This window comes from Hordeum vulgare, chromosome 2H (genome assembly GCF_904849725.1).
Source record: "Hordeum vulgare subsp. vulgare chromosome 2H, MorexV3_pseudomolecules_assembly, whole genome shotgun sequence".
NCBI classification, from domain to species: Eukaryota; Viridiplantae; Streptophyta; class Magnoliopsida; order Poales; family Poaceae; genus Hordeum; species Hordeum vulgare.
This window is the reverse complement of record NC_058519.1, coordinates 451,733,404-451,752,919: the sequence shown is the minus strand read 5'-3', so window position 1 is coordinate 451,752,919 and position 19,516 is coordinate 451,733,404. Positions and strand designations below refer to the sequence as shown.

Here is a 19,516-nt window from a genome sequence, read left to right as displayed (position 1 = left end):
ACCCTCGACTTGGGAGTAGCCTTGCGCCACCAGTCTTGCCTTGTTTCGAATGACAACACCATTTGCATCCTGCTTGTTCTTGAAGATCCATTTGGTTCCAATGACATTATGTTCCTCTGTTGGCCTTGGCACTAATTACCAAACTTGATTGCGCTCGAAGTTGTTAAGTTCATCATGCATAGCTTCTCTCCCTCATAGTTTCTCTCCTCCAAAACTCCACGACGAAGTCATGGTGAGCTGTCACCACCAACACCTCACCACGTCGTCGTGTTGCAGGAGGACTCGGTCTGCTACTTCACCATCGCTCGCTAGATCGAGGAGGTGAAGGCGTCACCAAGCTGTACATGTTTTGAACGTAAAGGTGACGTCCGTTCGGCACTTGATCGGGAGATCGCAGGACGGTTCGTGATTGGATCACGAAGACGTACTACTACATCAACCGCGTTCTTGAACGCTTCCTCTTAGCATCTACAAGGGTATGTAGATCCAATCTCTCCTCTTATAGATGGTCATCACCATGGATAGATCGTGTTTGCACGTAGGAAATTTTTTGTTTCCCATGCAACGTTCCCCAACACCCTTCTGTCACTAGGATATAGAAATTCGCCAGGTTGAACCTACCACAATGCACCTCTCTCACCGAAGAAATATCAATCTAGTTGGCCAAACTATTTCAATAGATCAGAGAGAATTACAAAGCTATCATAATCATGCACATAAGAACACTCAAATATTTATCTTGAATAATCTGAAGATAAATCCACAATTCGTCGGATCCCAACAAACGCATCGCACAAAAGAATTACATCATATGGATCAAAGCGATGATGCGATGATCACTGTATTGAAGATCAAACAGAGAGAGATTTACATCTAGGTACTCACTATGGACCCATAGGTCTGTGGTGAACTACTCACACATCATCGTGGGGGCAACAAGGTTGATGAAGAGGCCCTCCATGATCGATCCCCCCTTCAGTAGGGTGCCGAAATGGAGCTCCAGATGGCCTCCCATCGAAACAGAGACTTGCGGCGGCGTAAAAGTGTTTCGGGACTCCCTTTGATGATTTTAGGGTATATGAGAATTTATAAGCTAAAGAACGAAATGGAAGGGCCATGAGGGAGGCACAAGCCATCGGGGTGCCCCCGAGACCGCGCCCGTTGTCTTGTCGGCCCCTCATGAGGCCTCCAGCCTTATTCCGATGCTCGTTGGTCTTCTTTTGATCCAGAAAAAATCATCAAAAAGTTTCAGGGCAATTGGACTTTGTTTGGTATGAAAAACTTGAAAAGTGAAAAACATGCAGATAAACAACAACTAGCACTGGGCAGTGGCTCAATAGGTTAGTACTTAAAAAAAATATAAATTCGTAAATAAATACCCCCAAAAGTATTTTAGAATGATAATATATCAACATGGAACAATAACAAATTACAGATACGTTGGAGACGTATCAAGGTGTGGCCAAAATCACTGTTTTGACCTTATCCTTAAACTAGAGCACAAAATGAACCCTGTCTAAAACTATTTCACGATCTGTCCCTTTTGGCAACGCCGTAGATCGTGTCGTTTCTTCTCCACATAGAAACGCCAAACCCGTTTGTATTGCTGCTCCACATGGAAACGCCGAACCTGTTTGTGTTGCTGCCCTACATGGAAACGCCAAGTATTTTGGCGTTGCTGCCCTTGCTGCAAACGCCATGTACCATGGTGTTGCTTCTCCTGACCCCTTGCCGCAAACGATCCGACCCTTCTCGCGTAGCAGAAAGTAAGCTCTCCCATTTGCCATGTTCCGCTGATACTGAAGGAGGGGGTGGACCGGATCGGCCTCCACAGCACAACTCCGCAGTAGGTTGGTGTAGAACGACCGCGGATCTTGGTCACCGGAAAAGCGATGGCAGCTGCCGCATCCATGGCCATCTCTCCCGCCTCACCCATGGGTGGAAGAGACGGGGCGCCACCATTGAGGACGGAGGAAGGAAGGTCTCTGGTGGTGGCTGGATGGAGGAGAGGAGGTCGCTCGGTGGTGGGGAAGTGGAGGTCGCCGACGGCGGTTGGATTGGGGAGGGATTGTGAGGACAGGAGGCCGGCGACGATGGGTGGATTGGGGATGAATCGGGGAGATAGAAGGAGTGCTGCGGGCTGGTGGGTTTCTTTTACCTTGGTTGGGGTCGGGAGAAGCAACACCGTCGGTACATGGCGTTTGCAGCAAGGGCATTAATACCAAAAGCCCTGGCATTTCCATGTGGGGCAATAACACAAACAGGTTTGGCTTTTCCATGTGGAGTACCAAAACAAACGGGTTCGGTGTTTCTATGTGGAGAAGAAACGCCACGGTCTCTGGCATTGCTAAAAGTCTCAGGTCGTGAAATAGTTTCACACACGGTTCATTTTGTGCTATAGTTTACTATTAAGGTCAAAACAGTTATTTCGGCCTCAAGGTGTTAGGTAGGCCACACACGCTCACATGACCAGTTAGGAGTGGCCGTGTGACCCCCTCCCTAGGACTGGCACCAGTGGCCCCAGGTTCCCATACCTCTCTTTTATTAAAAAAATTCAATGGTAATTTTCTATATTTGGGGCACTTTTATTTTTCAACTCATTTTGACACCCATAGGAGCATATGATCATATTTTACTGCCATGGCATTAGTTTCTAAAAACTACTCAAAACTCCATTGAAACCTAACTGAAACAACAACAAAAAATGTTTGCTATAGGATAAATTGTTCCAAAAAATGCACCTTTTGAAGTTCTTTTTTGCCAATGGGAGTGATCATGCCTATGTTGGGGGACGTCGCAAGGGAAACAAAAAAATTTCCTACGCGCACGAAGACCTATCATGGTGATGTCCATCTACGAGAGGGGATGAGTGATCTACGTACCCTTGTAGATCGTACAACAGAAGCGTTAGAGAACGCGGTTGATGTAGTGGAACGTCCTCACGTCCATCAATCCGCCCCGCGAACAATCCCGCGATCAGTCCCACGATCTAGTACCGAACGGACGGCACCTCCGCGTTCAGCACACGTACAGCTCGACGATGATCTCGGCCTTCTTGATCCAGCAAGAGAGGCGGAGAGGTAGAAGAGTTCTCCGGCAGCGTGACGGCGCTCCGGAGGTTGGTGATGATCCCGTCTCAGCAGGGCTCCGCCCGAGCTCCGCAGAAACGCGATCTAGAGGAAAAACTATGGAGGTATGTGGTCGGGCAGCCGTGAGAAAGTCGTCTCAAATCTGCCCTAAAAGCCCCATATATATAGGAGGAGGGAGGGGGACCTTGCCTTGGGGTCCAAGGGATCCCCAAGGGGTCGGCCGAGCCAGGGGGGAGGACTCTCCCCCCCCCCAAACCGAGTCCTACTTGGTTTGGTGGGAGGGAGTCCTTCCCCCTTCCCACTTCTTCCCTTTTTTTTTTCTTTCCTTTGATTTTTTTCTTCCTTGGCGCATAGGGGATTGGTGGGCTGTCCCACCAGCCCACTAAGGACTGGTGTGACCCCCCCAAATGCCTATGGGCTTCCCCGGAGTGGGTTGCCCCCCTCCGGTGAACTCCCGGAACCCATTCGTCATTCCCGGTACATTCCCGGTAACTCCGAAAACCTTCCGGTAATCAAATGAGGTCATCCTATATATCAATCTTCGTTTCCGGACCATTCCGGAAACCCTCGTGACGTCCGTGATCTCATCCGGGACTCCGAACAACATTCGGTAACCAACCATATAACTCAAATACGCATAAAACAACGTCGAACCTTAAGTGTGCAGACCCTGCGGGTTCGAGAACTATGTAGACATGACCCGAGAGACTCCTCGGTCAATATCCAACAGCGGGACCTGGATGCCCATATTGGATCCTACATATTCTACGAAGATCTTATCGTTTGAACCTCAGTGCCAAGGATTCGTATAATCCCGTATGTCATTCCCTTTGTCCTTCGGTATGTTACTTGCCCGAGATTCGATCGTCAGTATCCGCATACCTATTTCAATCTCGTTTACCGGCAAGTCTCTTTACTCGTTCCGTAATACAAGATCCCGTAACTTACACTAAGTTACATTGCTTGCAAGGCTTGTGTGTGATGTTGTATTACCGAGTGGGCCCCGAGATACCTCTCCGTCACACGGAGTGACAAATCCCAGTCTTGATCCATACTAACTCAACTAACACCTTCGGAGATACCTGTAGAGCATCTTTATAGTCACCCAGTTACGTTGCGACGTTTGATACACACAAAGCATTCCTCCGGTGTCAGTGAGTTATATGATCTCATGGTCATAGGAATAAATACTTGACACGCAGAAAACAGTAGCAACAAAATGACACGATCAACATGCTACGTCTATTAGTTTGGGTCTAGTCCATCACGTGATTCTCCTAATGACGTGATCCAGTTATCAAGCAACAACACCTTGTTCATAATCAGAAGACACTGATTATCATCGATCAACTGGCTAGCCAACTAGAGGCATGCTAGGGACGGTGTTTTGTCTATGTATCCACACATGTAAATGAGTCTTCATTCAATACAATTATAGCATGGATAATAAACTATTATCTTGATACAGGAATTATAATAATAACTATACATTTATTATTGCCTCTAGGGCATAATTCCAACAGCCTAATTATCAAACTTTTTCAGTTTTTGCAACACTACAAACCTTGAATTACACTTAAGTTGCCTTAAATTGGATAGCACCAATCATAAGAATTTGATATTTTCTTTTGATGGGTGGAATATGGCTTCAAGTTCACCAATAGTGAGAGTCATAGCCTTCTAGGAATAATAATTTCCAACTATCTTTTAAACTTTCTTTGCAAAATGGAAATATGTTCATTCCCATTAACATACTAGTAACCTTACTTTTCTTGCAATCAATAACAACCCGTGTGAATTTAAAAAAAGGCCTCCCAAGAATGGCAGACACGTTGTCATTGTCAGGTATCTCAAGTACAATAAAGTCCATTTAGATCATAAAATTAGCTACCATCACATGTACATTTTCACATATGCCTAAGAAGTAGTCTTATCAACCATTTGCAAATATCACGATCAAGAATCATTGAAAAAAATACATTATATGAATTACACTCATGTCAAACAGTTCATGTGATCATTGTATCGAAGCATGGAGAGAGATGATGGTATGTAGCTACTAATGTAAACAAGTATCCAAGGTATGAACTACTCACACCTCAGTGGGATATTCTTAGTGAAGATGTCGGTGAATTGTCGCTCCGGTGGAGTACCTACAAGGGTTGTAGATAAGATTTTTCTCACATTGCGAGGTTGCAACAGCAAAAATTTGCATGATAACTTGAGAAAGGGTTTTGAGGCAATATGTAGCGAGAGACATGAGACCCAAGGACAGGATCCCTATGGGCCCCATGCGCCCCTAGTCCCACTTTTGGTAGGTCTCCTCCATCGATGGAAAAAGATTATATGATTTTTCTTATATTTTTCTTAGTTCGCTTCATGCATCCACAAACATAAAAGACATAGAAATTATTGACTAAATTCATAGTTTGTATGCAACACAAAAAAATCGTATAGTGCATAAAAATGATAAGAAATAAGGATGATAACATCAGAAAAATTATAAATATGTATAAAACTTAGCATTGACCCACAACATGTGAGAGTCATAGGAAAAATAATAGGTCTGGTGTGGTATATAAATTTAGGCCCTAGATTGAACAAAATACACTTCAAAGCATTTTATAAATCTTATAAAATTACATCTTGATAAAATGAGCCTCAAAGACAACTATTGCTAGTATACCAAATGGCTAAATCTACATTTTTCTTGATACGAAATAAGTCTAATTAAATCTTCATAAGTCAACACACTAAACCTCTCTTCTAACGTGTGTTTACAAATACTCCCTCCGTTCCAAATTACTTATATTAAATTTTTCTAGTCCCGGATGTATTTAGACACGTTTTAATGTTGAATATATCTATATCAGACAAATCTAAAACAAGTATAATTTAGAAAGGTAATATAAAGTGTTAGTAACTTTTTCCTGAATCAGATGTATACACACATGTTTTAGTATATTTGTTTATTCATTTCAACATATTTAGTTCATATTTAAATATCCAAAAAATATTTGTTTAGAAAAAGCCATCATGGCTGGCTTTATTAATCACACATCAAAAATACATCGTCTATGAGCTTACTAACCAGGCAATCTGGTGACTCATTAGTCCAAAACACTAGAAAACTGATTACAAAAACTGTAATTGGCTAGCACATGCATTGCTTGATTAGCCGAATGATAACAATGCTTAAATTCGACCTCCCTCATGGTTGAACCAATATCAACACACTCTGCAAAGATAGCCGCCGTTGCATCCCACCATCTAGTTTGCCTACTACAAAATTTGATTAGTTCTTGGGAATCAGATTTTGTCACCACCCTCTCAAGACCTCAAATTCCTTGCCAAACTTAATCCATCTTTCATTGCCATAGCGTCAGTGGTAACGACATCCGCCGCATACGGAATATAATTGCACTAGGCAGCTAGAAAAGTACCTTTATCATCTCTTAAGATCGCTGTTGTTGCACCCCCACCTACATTTGCGAAATATGTTGCATCAACATTCAGTTCAGTGAACTTTGGCTCCGGCCTGGACCATCTTTGCTCTACAATAGCTGAGATTTTCATGAAAGCTTTATGATAATTACTGATAATGGCCAGAAGGCCAGAACTGACATATGCCACCTATCAATCGGTTGGAATGGCTCATTGTGAGTTATTTGACGGAGAGTCCACCAAAGGAACCAGGAGCAAACAACTATGATATGCTTGATGTTCAGGCCTGGCATAATGGGAAGCGACGAGTCGGGAAGCAACAAAATATGTTCCATGATCACCGAACCTGACAGTCGACCTCGCTCGGTGAAGAAATGAGTCCGCTCAAGCCTAATCGCCTCCACAGACCTTGAGCATGTATACACTCAAAGAAAAGGGATGAATATCTTCAGAGTTCTAATGGAAAATAGGACAGGGCCCAACTGCACCAATGTGCGGGTTGGCGAGTATGCCTTTTAGGGGCAGGATTTCATGAAGTAGCGGTCAACAAAAGATCGAAGGTTTACGTGGGATAGTGAGCTTCCATAGTGCTGACGAGACCGCCAGAATCACAGAACCTCGTGGACGGGAGAAGTTGTGTGTAGAATGCAATCTCTTTTATAGTGCATCCTAAACATCTTATATTTGTGAACAAAGAAAGTAGAACGCAATATGGACTTCAATACCTTGGATTAAAAAAAATACTAACCTCAACTGATATTTGTGTATACATATATGTCTAGATCTTATACCCGGTGTTTCTATTAAAAATAAATAGAAAACAGCATTGGAACTCAAATTGTGAATAGTTCACAAGCGTGTTCAGCCATTGGAGAGCTTAACTATTGATTTTTGCGTTGGAACTCAAATTGTGAATAGTTCACAAGCGTGTTCACTTTTACTCTAAATAATTGCCATTGGAGAACTTAACTATTGATTTTTGCGCGAAATGGAAACATTTTTTTTTCCTTGCTGCCATGCCATCTTAGTATTTTTCTCCGAGATCATCGGCCGTGGCCACGAAAAACAGGTGACGTTCATAAAAAACCAGAAAATCAAGGGACGAGGTTTAGCCAACAAAAAATGGCAAAAAGCAAAAGCCAAAGGAAAATAAAAGGCGAGCCACCTGCAAAAGGGGAAAAGGGCAAAATAAACGAGAAAACGAGATTGTGGCGCGAGGATGCGGAAAAGGACGCGGTTAGATTTGGCATATCCAATTCTCCGGAAACAGTCAGATCCGAAAAACAAAAACAAAAAATAAAACCACTGAGCTCGTTGCTTCCATCTCCCTCCCTCCCTCCAGTCCTCCTCTCTCGCCCACCACCCCCATTATATTCTCCTCGGCCCACGCCTTCCTCCCAATTCCCCCCATCCACCACACCACACCACACCCGTCTCGTCCTAGCTCCCTGCTCCTCCCGCTCGCCATTCCTCCGCCCCGCCCCAGCTCTGCTCGTCCTGGACCGCGGGTCGCCAGGAAGGTGAATGAATCCTCAAAATCATCATCTCCCCCCTCCTCTCTGTCCCGCGTTCTGTATACGCCCGTACATGCAAGCTCATCTGTTTTTCTCTTCCTCCCGTGTGTTACTGTTTACTGGTTCTTGATTCATGTCGTGTGTGTGTGTGTGTGTGTGTGTGATAGGGCCTTCAGGAACGGGATTTTTTTACCTAGGAGCCAATTTGGGTTTTTAATCGCAGATTGGATTGGGTTCAGGGATGAGGGGAGAGGAGGGGCTGCATCACCTGGCCCGGTTCCCATCTCTCTGAACTTAGATGGATGCATCTGTGCGTATCATGCGCCTGCACTCTCTCTGTCTTTTCTGGTTTGGTTTACTTGTTCCTTCTTCTCACGAGCCGGCTTCTTCTTCTGCTCTTGTTGTTGTTGTGGTAAATAGGTGAAGTCCAAGAAGGTTAGCTCTTGTGGAAACACCGGTCATAGCCGCTGCGGCGAAGTTCATAAACCTGTCCTGCCGTGTCGCATGCGGGATCGCTGCTTAAATAGAAATAATCCCTTCTCGCTTCAGGTTATTGCTCACTTCCCATTCGCCTTTTGAGCTTCAGGTTACTGTTCCTCTACAGGGTCCCGAGGATGTTCTTTATCCATTTTATTTAGAGCGAAAATAAATTAATAACGTGACGGTATGCCTTGCTAAATTTTGTGACGTATGAGATGTGGTATTTTCAGTTGACAAGAATTTTTCGACATGTGTGTCCTATCGTCCGTGCTAGCTTATATTAAATCACGCCACATCTTTGGTAAGTAGGCACAGCTCATACAACTCAACTCTCACATAGTGGTTGTTTGTAGAATTGTAGTCATGATAAATATTCACGAGATTGCAAAAGACTAGTAGTAATACATGATGCATATGATTCTTTCTCATTGATTCGCAGCATTTATGTTGAGGGATAATGTTCTTTCCCATCTTAAATTTTGATGGAAGTATGGTCAGATTTACCTATAAAGGTATATAGGAGACCAAAGTACTTATCAACTACAAAAACCATGGTATTACCATCATCAATTGCATCACTTCCCTCAAAAAAATATAAAAAATATGTCATCATCAATTACATCACTTCCCTCAAAAGAATAAAAATATATGTGCGATGTTGGGTAGCCGGTTGGTATGTACTAAAATAAAATATAATCTTCCAGTATTGCTGAAACAAGTGTTTTAATTTCGTTTAAATATATTTTTGCAGCTGTTTTATCATGTTTGTGCTAACTACAATTATTTGCGCTGCATTTAGCTAATGGTTTGGCTTAATATTGCAGGTTTGGTTTGCATTTCCTTTTAAGTATAAAGGCAACTGTATTTGGCATGGCATTTGAGTAAGCATCAGAAACTCAAAAGCAAAGTTTGTCAGAAATATTATACCTTTATTGGTGTCAATACTTCCATAGAGAAGATGGTGGATGATTTGTTTTATGAGGGCAACACTGATCACAGCATCAGCTCTGAGGACGAAGAGACACTTGTCAGGAGTTGTAGTAATCTCAGCGTAAGCTTTGGCTATCATTGCAATTCTTATCAGAGTTTTCCTCTTGAAAGTGATGAGCATGACACCTCTCCCCAGATGAGGTTTGAAAGTAATGCCATGATGAAGTCACGAAATGGCTCATTTACTTGTTTATCTGGTGCCGCAATTAGTGCAAATTTCACACTGGCCAATACGAATATTTGCAAGGGTCTTATTGGGGAAGAAATTTTACCAGAACTAGATTCTCCAAATTCTTTCAGAAAAATCGTCTCTTCTCCATCTATGTCAAGGTTAGACTTGCTGTCCACCTCACAAGGCAGCCCTGCATCAACTGAGAGCTCCATATTTGAAATCAGTAAAAATCTTTGGAGGTCCAGCGCTCCAACAACTGTATCATCCAATTTTCTGACTGGTACCGAGGTAAAGATGGCTGGTGGAGCTGCTGGAGAGGATAGAGTCCAAGCTGTGTGCTCTGAGAAAAATGGATGGTTGATTTGTGGAATTTATGACGGATTTAATGGACGAGATGCAGCTGATTTTCTGGCAGTAACTCTATATGATAACATAGTATATTACCTATACTTGTTAGAGTGCCGTATCAAGCAACAAGATGGCCTATATAGCTCATCAGAGGACTCCCTGAATGGTGTTAAAAGTGAGTTAACATTAGCCATGGAAATTGCAGAGAATGAAGATGTAAAACTTTCTGAAAGTTTTCGAGCTGGTGTGCTGAATTGCCTCACTTCTGCTGTTGAGCAAGCTGAGAATGATTTCTTATGCATGGTTGAACAGGATATGGATGATAGACCAGATTTAGTTTCAGTTGGGTCTTGTGTCCTGGTTGTGCTTCTTCAGGGAACAGATTTGTGCATTCTGAATCTTGGGGATAGTAGAGCTGTGCTTGCTTCCATGCCATATGCAGAAATGGATACAGTTAAAGCTACTCAATTGACAGAGATCCACTCGCTTGAAAATCCATTGGAATACCAAAAACTATTAGCTGACCATCCTAATGACTCTAAAGTTGTGATGGGTAACAAAGTAAAAGGGAAGCTAAAGGTCACTCGTGCTTTTGGAGTTGGCTACCTTAAACAGGTAGCATATTATACTTTAGCATGTGATGAAAATTCATGACATTCTTATGATTTAACTAATGCCCATGCTCTAATCCCAATTCTGCAGAAAAAGTTCAATGATGCACTCATGGGAATTCTCCGAGTTCGTAATTTGTGCAGTCCGCCTTACGTATATACAAATCCACACACACTCAGTCACAAGGTTACGGAGGACGATCTGTTTGTTGTGCTTGGCAGTGATGGCTTATTTGATTTCTTCAGTAACGATGAAGTTGTTCAGTTGGTTTATCAATTTATGCATGATAATCCAACTGGCGATCCTGCGAAATATCTTATCGAGCAAGTTGTACATAAAGCTGCCAAAGAAGCAGGTATCTCCATCAAATTTATTTTTTGATACACAAATAACTAGCATTAAGAGTCTATAGAATACATTTGCCTTTGTGATTGGTAATGAACAACCCAATTGTAGAAACACCTTTCTCATGTTATAATTGGAAGGGAAGTACCCCCTTAACCCCTGTCAAGTGAGTAAAAGCTCTGTGATACCAAGTAACAACAAAACATGTTTTAACTCAAAAGTATGTCATTGATGTCAGATGGCTATTTATAGGCTTGTAGAAAAATTATAACTCCCTCCTTTTTGAAGAGGCAGTATGTGTGAGAATACATTTACTTTGGTGAACTGTTTTGATTTTTGCAACTAGCATCTTTGCAAACCCTTTTGGGGAACCATAGCTGTAAGCAAGTAGAACTAACACCAACTCTTCACTACTTTCCTGTTATGCCTTGCCAGCTTTAACAGCTGAACAGTTGATGAGGATACCTGTTGGGAGCAGGAGAAAGTACCACGACGACGTGACTGTCATAGTTATCATCCTTGGGAACGCACGAAGGACGGTGAGCGCATCAACTTCGATATGAAAGACGTGCCGATCTCAAGAAGAGGCTGCCAGCCGCATAAAATTTTGTGGGTGTTAGGACATGGATCTTTTTCAGGGTTCTGGTGTGATAGTCAATAAACATAATAATGTGTGTATATCCTTTGGAAATTTTGGGTGCGAACAGATATCTTTTGTTAAGTCAAAAGGTGCACCGAGACTTGTTCCGCTTAATTCTGCACGCGGTAACGAAAAAAAATCACCGCTCTTATTCCGCATTGCGATTCATGACCTACCATAATCTATGGTGAAACTTTAGTGATCTGAAGATAACATGGAACCGAGAGAACATCTGTGAAAAAAAAACAGTCTAGTGTGTTTGTCCTGTCGAGTTTGCGGGATACATTTGCTTAGCGGCCACAAGGTGTTATGTGGTCGGGGCGATGAATCCTGGTCACATCACACAAGCTACCAATCTTTCCACGCCTCCAGTATTTTTTGTGGTCTCTGATCGACTTCCCTGTTGCTGCATTGCCCCAAGAGCCCCCCAACCTGGAAGACACCGTTGTCTACTCTGCCAATGCACACCACGAATTCCTGAGGTTTTTTTTTTCTTTTGGAAAAGGAGGAAACGAGCCCGGCCTCTGCATCAATCGATGCATACAGCCCTGCATCAATTCGTACGAGTCTCGATTAAGCTAGCTTTTCACAAGAGACAAGAATGGGGTATCGCCAAAATACACAAGAGTGAAAGAGAGAGAAAGCCCTGCATGCATGATTATTGCTTTCCCCGTAAGCAGAGACTGCGCGCTTATTGCTTGCCCAGCTTCGGGATGCAGACATGCAGTTGCGCAAGCATTTCTTTTCGTAGCGTTGTGGACTTCACACTTGGCATAGACCAATGGCAGCTTGCGTGCTGTGCCTTGTAAAAGGTGTTAAAATGGCGAGAGCGACGTGCTTGGCTTGACACCCGTCGTAGTATAACTGCCTCCTTCCTCTGCGTTTGTGCTCGTGTTGGTGATCCATCCTTCCGGCCATTTATGTCAGTAGGACTTTGGAAGTAGTAGTTCAGAATCAGAGAGAGAGATAGGCGTCGATGGACGTATTCATCCACGAGGACTACGTGAACAAGCGCAACATGGTGAGGAGGGAGCAGAAGAAGAAGACGCAGGTGCAGGTGCTGCAGCTGGGCAGCACAGGCGCCTGCCGGCCGGCGCTGGCGCGGGCGCGCGGGGAGGGCATCCCAGGAACGCCGAGGCAGTGCCTGACGCCGACCAGCCTCTCACCGTCGTCCACCATCGAGTCTCCCGCGTCAGGCTCGTCGGAGGAAGCCGTCTCATCGGATCACCGCCGCCTCTTCGATTGCCTGAAGCCGTACTAGGGAGGCAACCGAGGTTATGTGTGAGGTTAAAGAATAAACGTGGGGCTCTTCTGATGGTTTTTGTGCTTGTATTTCAGCTACTTGTGTATGGGCCATTACGAGATCAACCCTAGTAATGTAACCAGCGTTGCCTGCTATGAACAACTGTCGCTTTTGGAATGGACCGCGTTAGTGCATTTAAACTCTCTATATAAGCACAGCATTGCAGTACTGAGTTCGGCATTGAGCTATCCACTAGTATTATGGAAGATTTGCAAGAACATGACTGCTCCCTCATAACTCCGTAAGGTACTTCCAGATATGCAGATCTCTACACTCTCGCACTGGCTGCTGCTTCCTTGATCTGCTCGATTGTGAACACGCCGAAGAAGCTGTCATCTATGACGGCGTTGATCACGGCGTAGGCGACATCTTCCACATTCACAGGGGGTGCGAGGACCAGGTCCGAACCAGGCAATGCACTCAATGGTTTGGTGAAATTTTCGACAGACGAAAGTAGCTTCTCAAGTGGTTGCCCTACGATGTCGAGCGGTATCTCGTAGCCATCTACTTTCCTTTTACCGTAAATAAACCCAGGCCTCAATACAACACCTGAAAGAAAAAGGTTAGACTGGATAAACTGATAAACGCATATGAACCAAAATAAAGTAGCAGAGATCTAACCTGAGGATGGGTATTTGGAGAGGACTTCAGATTCAGCCTTTCTCTTACCAGTGAAATAGCCCGAGGTAAGGAGAAAGGATGGAAGGTTGTAATCATGAACAGAGATCAAAATAAATTTCGGGATCCCTGCAGACGAACATAGCAAACTGTTTATGTAAGGTTCTTTTATATTTTTCAAACAATAAAAGGAAGAGTAAGCTAAAGTGCCAGGCAACATGGTTCCAGAAAGGACAAGTCTCCGCCGTTTGAAGTTTTCAACCTTTAATTGCAAAGGTTTAGCCACGATAGCAAGTTGCCTAACACAATATAACTCACAATTTGATATTCCAGCAAATGCACCCCCAATAGTTTAAGTTCTACTGATTAAAAGCGCACTTTTTAGTTTTCACTAAATTAAAACTGTTGCAGAGAGTTCAGTGTTTAGAAGTAAATGTAGGAGTTATGGTATTAAAATGAACAAACAGGTTTGGTACAGGTTTTCTTATATATTCCTATAATTCAAGTGGTCATGGAGTAATTGATTCTACAACTAAAGTATTTCATAGAGTTGTCAATTATGGGACTTATAAGGGACCATTTGGGATGATGTCATAAGTCAAGATCCTATTGGTGCCAAATGCATACCGCCGATTGTATCAAACTAGTACTCCCTCCATCCCACAATATAAGATATTTTGGCAAGTTAAAACAACTTGCAAAAACGTCTTATATTGTGGGACGGAGGTAGTATCTTTCAACGTGCCTGCTTAATGGAACTTACTTCAGTCATGGAATCACATTAACTACTGCCACACCAACAAAATGTCCAAAGATGCATACAGATAATCTTATCACTGTCATTACTAATCGCAAAGTACTCACCAAATTCTTTTGCAGCGTCTACTGCTATGGCATTTGCTTCACCATTTATCCTTTTCATCTGTTCTTCATTACCAAATCCTCCAAGGGTAGACACAACAGCAGTAGCCCCTACTAGTACGTCCTCCCATCTTGCATAGAAAACATCTCCTGCATAACAATAAGATACTTAACTGAATATGAGAGTAACGAAAGAAACCATACCAGACACTCTTGGAAATGCAGTACAAGCATGTAACTCCATTACCGGAAAAAAGTGGTAAAGGGGGAATACCGAGGTTCATACAAAGCGTAATGTTAAAGCAATACTTCTCAAGCAAACACGTTCGTCATAAGCCAGGTGAGTGGACCAAGGACAAAATAGAAGTGGTCTTAAGTACATACATATATTTTTAAAACTATTTTGCAATTACTTCAAGAGGATCCATCATCTAGTAATACTAACTTACCAAAAAGTCGAGCACAACAGAATGCATACATGTAATGTTTGCTTGTTTAGCACCAACGTTAATCTATAAAGTGTACTTCTTACTGTACCACTATTACTCCAGAACATATCTTATTAAATCCATTCGATGTAATTTGAATTCTCAGGTGTGTATTTCATGTAAAATAATATGCAGGTAAAACCATCCTAACAGCAAACCATAGCTCCGGTTTAAATAAAGAGTTAACTCTATGATGTTCGGGGCTAGAGGACGTAAGGGAGTAGTTCATCCAAAAATACAAGGTGAACATGGATGAATAGTAAATTCGAAAAAAATACTAGTACAAAAAATTTGAAAAATTCTGGAATTTAGGGGTATCAAACTTGGTCGACCATTGGACTAACGTATGAAGTTTCGTGAAGAAATGACACCCGTGCTACTCTTAGTGAAGAAAATACAATCAGGGTCTTACTATTCATCAAACAGTGTTTTTAATATAGCTTTGATTTTGTCATTTTTGCCTAGAATACCACGATCCACGAATACCATTTCTTTGTGAAACTTCATACGTGAGTATACCAATTGACTATGTACTGCCTCTGTAACAAATGTAAGATTTTTTTTATGTCATATGCACAACCAAAAAACGTCTTACATTTTGGTACAGAGGTTGTAGTTGCAAAAAAAAACACATTTTTTGAAATAAATAAATAAATCGAATTTATTATTCATAAGGGGTGCGCGTGCAATCAGGTTCACCAAATCCACGTCCACAGTTCACCCAATAAAAATAGATAATATGATCAAGCTAAATCTATTTACCACAAAGGTAACAGGCTAATGTTACAACTCAGCATACTAGCTATCCAAGAAAAATAGATAATATGATCAAACCAAATCTCAGCCTAATGTCGCAACTCATCCTACCTGCTAGCCAAGTAACTTCATCAGCCCAAGGATCAGAGTAAGACGGTCTTCCTGACCTGTCATTAACACAGAATGTCTAAATGATGACAGGATGCAGATTAGGCTTTCAGAAATAAAGCCTGAATAATTATTATTTTCATCATATAGATCCCAATTATCTTAAAAAGCTTCACCAAACCCCCTTATGCTTCAATGAATGCAATAATCCCATATACACTCCCTTAATTATCTACCTGACACGAAAAGGCTCCCCCTACTAGCGTATCATCCCATCAGTAATTTTACATATGTATTCCCTTGATTATCTACCTGACAGGAAGAGGCTCCACCAACTTCTGTATCGCGCGGAAGGCTCTCGCCGTTGCTGCCTTCAGGCCTCTCCTCATGCCCCTAATCGCCGGCACTGCCACCGCCTTCTGCTGCGTCGATGGCTGGCCTGCAGCTGAAGGTGATAGGAGTTCTCTCTAGTGGTACGGTGGTATTTGCAGCATTCTAGGATGGCTAGTTGATGGCGGTGTTCGCTCCTCAAATCCATCCAGAGGTGATGTTCTGGCCTCAAATCCAGCCAGCGATCAAGTGTCGGCTGCCCATTGCTGTTGCTCAAGGTCTCATGTGGCTTGGAGCTTCCAGATCTGGGTGTGCGGCATGTATGTCTGGCCGTAGGAGCAGGATGGCTTCGGCGGTGGGAGTAGGCTCCTTCAGCGGTGACCATCCGGCCGGTCTAGCGGCTAGCATGGATCTGAAATGGCCGGTATGGCATCTCCCGATTTAGCACAGTGGCGGCATCGGGTGGCCTCGTGATGGGCTTGGTGGGCGTGTGGACACCAAGGGAGGCTGGAGGCTGGCGAGTTCAAGAGCTTCCAGTGGTGGTTGGCATTGTTGGCAGACGGCGTGGTTCAGTGGGGATGCTGAGTTGTGATACTACGGCAAAAGCCCTGTGCCGGCTTTCGTGGCACAAATGACGTTGACGCCTTAGGGCATCATTTCTCCTGGGAAGCGTCATCGTGAAGCCTCCACATCTCATCCACCCTAAGTACTCTAGGGGTAAAAGCCTCAGATCCGGTTTCTCTGGATTGGACGATGATAGCGTCCACGACATTGTTCCATTCTTTGAGGCGTCGCCTTGGAGCCACTGATCCCTTGTTGGTTGGTTCATCCCTCACACATCTCATCGGAGCGTGAATGGCCAGTTTGAGGTCCGCAACAGCGGTTTGTGGTGGCAAAGGGAGGTGGTTGCTGCTGCTTGCTTCTTATTGCTTCAGGTGTCGAATCATGCCAAGGTTCGCTTGCATTCAGTGTGGAAGTGTGATCTCACCCAGTGATGCCCTTCAGCTGCAATGCCGGTCTTGCCTGAGCTGTGCTCCTCGGTTATGCCAGCAACAATCCACGGTGCGGAAAGGGAGTGCTTTGTGAGAATGTCCTGCGCTGTGGTCTTGGTCATGATGCCTTTCGTTCACTCGGACGGTGCATCAGTGAATTGGGTGGTCTCGGTTGCACGTGGCATTTCGACTATGCCAACGATGCAGAAAGTGCTGGTGTGTCATCTTGGCGGCACGTTACCCTTCAATTATGTCGGCTCCACATAAATGTCATGCTGTGGGCTGACTGGCCGATGTCTTTCGGCCGATATGAACTTGCCAATGGCAAGTTCTTCCAGTCATTTAGTGGCGGTTGTACTTTTAGTGCGTTAAGGCCAACGATGTCGTGTGTTCTGGGCGTGTTGATGTTCGCCATTCTGCTCAGCAGAGTGATGCCTTTGGCAGTACTGTTGGTGCTCCTCGTTAAGTAATTGGCTGGGAGAGTCTTGGGCTTGTTGTTCCTTTTCTTTGGTTGCTCCTACTGTAGTGGTGGTGTGTGTGCTTGTACTGCCACTGTACCTCATTGTATCCTGATTCTATCATTTGGTTAAGATGCCCGTCGTACTTCACTAAAAAAAAAAATCTGACACAGAGTTAGAAGGATCAAGGTGCTGAGCAGGGAGGCTTCAGATGGGATGTGTGTCTTGAATTTGGTCTCTGGAAAATGAATTTGCTGGATTGATAACGTGCACTACATGGACAACCCACTTGAGGTATTTTGCAGGAAGAGGTATACATACATAAAGTTTGTACAAACGATAAGAGAAAAAAAAAAAAGAATTGAGCGTAGCTCAGATGGTTCCTTGTGGTGGAACCAGCCCACCCAGGTTCAAATTCTAGACTTGGCTCGGGTGCTCACATTTTCCTGGATTTATTCCAAGAATTCCGACGATGTTCGTTCAGTGGGAGACACGTTTGTGGTGACTTTGTCAATCTCAAGATGTGATATCTCGGTCTCCGAGAGATGCTCATAGGGATAGGGCATGGGTGCATATGTTCATAGGGGTGAGTGTAGTGTTTGTGATTTGTACTGTGTTTCTAGAAGAAAAAAGGGTAAGGGAAAAGATGTACCTGCTGAGACTCACAACCTCAATGCCTTTAGCTACTGCAGCTCTGCATATAGCAGAACCGACAAATCCACTTCCTCCCAAGACTACAATCTGCAAGCATTTGGAAGTATTTCAGGAAATCCAATCTTATTGGAGAAACATACATCAAGTAGTCAAGTTCATGCCTTCTCTGTTTTCACGTCGGCTACGACATCGATTGGCGTAGAAGAGTAATCTTCTCTCACACCGGGGGCAGCAAACCTGCACTTGGTTCGCAGCCTGCGTAATAATAAGGGACAATCGTGTCAATGCAAAGTAAGACGAAATACCCGTTCATTATTACACGCATAATTTTGCAGTGATCACTCGGTCGACGAGAGCAGAAACCAGGTGAGAAAGGGAGGGAGACGGGGAGAGAAACCTAGAGAAGTGAGCCACGGAGGAGGCGGCAGGAGACGTGCGGAGCGTCGCTGCCGCTGCTGATACGGGCGCGCACCGACGAGGCGGAAGGGACGGATTCGCCGGCGCCGGTGGCCGGACGAGCAGTGTCGAGGGGGACATGGGCCCGGTCGCGGGATCCGCGCGGGGTGGGGGACGCTTTCTCTCTTTCCGCTTCTTCTCTTGCCCCCGCGTCGGCGAAGGGTGGCGACGGGAACGGCTGGGCGGGGAGTGGGCGAACGGCGTGGGGCGTGGGGCGTGTGTCTCGTTTCGTTTCCGGTGGCTGTGGCTCGCTTCGCTCCGCTTGTTTTTCCTGTGGCTCTGGCCTGGTGTGGTCTAACGTGGTGTGAGTAGCATGTGACACGCGCGCAGTCGACATGAACACCGGCCCCAGTCGTCGGATCATCAAATCGCCGCTGAGGCCAACTCTAGCTCGTGATCCATCCTGTTCCTCGCGTCCGTTTGGGACAAAACACATACGTTCATACGGTTCAGAGCGCGCGGAAACGAACCTTTGTCCCTTTTTTATCCGTTTTTGATCCATTTCCTATTTAAACTTGGTTTGGTTTTGAGATGAAACGAACGCTGCGCGCACGGGCTGGACGCGCGCTTGTCCTTCCATGGCCCGCCCGTCGGTGGCACAAAGCAGCACAGTTTTCCCATCCCCACGCCCCGTTACATTTCATTTTCTCTCAAAACCCTCCCACGCCCCGCCACCCCCTCCGTACGCCATCCTCCCGTCATGGCTGATTGTTGAAAATATGAGCAATTTATCATAGGACTTTATTAACAAAAAAAGTAGATAAAACATGACTACCATGATAGAGATGAAACAAGACAGATAATATAAAGATGAGACAAGAAAAGACATGTGCACATATGATCTAGAAGAGAAAATAT

The 19,516-nt window shown here is 44.2% G+C and overlaps 3 protein-coding genes across 9 annotated transcripts; 2 read left to right on the top strand and 1 right to left on the bottom strand.

Annotated features, from left to right (window-relative positions):
* Positions 1–7,896: 7,896 nt before the first annotated feature.
* Positions 7,897–11,748, top strand: LOC123426606 (probable protein phosphatase 2C 39). 7 transcript variants are annotated; one of them, XM_045110472.1, is made up of 7 exons: positions 7,897–8,053; positions 8,215–8,357; positions 8,468–8,596; positions 8,758–8,828; positions 9,352–10,652; positions 10,740–11,004; positions 11,430–11,748. In XM_045110472.1, the coding sequence occupies exons 5-7, from the start codon at positions 9,486–9,488 to the stop codon at positions 11,555–11,557; spliced, it is 1,560 nt and encodes a 519-aa protein (XP_044966407.1). In that variant the 5' UTR covers positions 7,897–8,053; positions 8,215–8,357; positions 8,468–8,596; positions 8,758–8,828; positions 9,352–9,485; the 3' UTR covers positions 11,558–11,748. The 7 variants fall into 7 exon arrangements, with proteins under 7 accessions (XP_044966407.1, XP_044966404.1, XP_044966406.1 ...); XM_045110469.1 differs by lacking the exon at positions 8,758–8,828 and having other exon boundaries at positions 8,271–8,357; XM_045110471.1 differs by lacking the exon at positions 8,758–8,828 and having other exon boundaries at positions 8,224–8,357.
* A 100-nt stretch (positions 11,749–11,848) lies between these two features.
* Positions 11,849–13,054, top strand: LOC123426608. The gene has a single exon (XM_045110477.1). The coding sequence runs from the start codon at positions 12,611–12,613 to the stop codon at positions 12,893–12,895; it is 285 nt and encodes a 94-aa protein (XP_044966412.1). The 5' UTR covers positions 11,849–12,610; the 3' UTR covers positions 12,896–13,054.
* Positions 13,055–13,067: 13 nt separating this feature from the next.
* On the bottom strand, positions 13,068–18,915 carry LOC123426607 (uncharacterized protein At1g32220, chloroplastic). Its single transcript, XM_045110476.1, has 7 exons — positions 18,600–18,915; positions 18,364–18,457; positions 18,201–18,289; positions 15,772–15,827; positions 14,420–14,566; positions 13,559–13,684; positions 13,068–13,486 (listed from the first exon to the last, which is right to left on the bottom strand). Exons 1-7 carry the CDS (start codon positions 18,737–18,739, stop codon positions 13,206–13,208), a joined length of 933 nt encoding a protein of 310 aa, XP_044966411.1. The 5' UTR covers positions 18,740–18,915; the 3' UTR covers positions 13,068–13,205.
* Between the last annotated feature and the right edge of the window lie 601 nt (positions 18,916–19,516).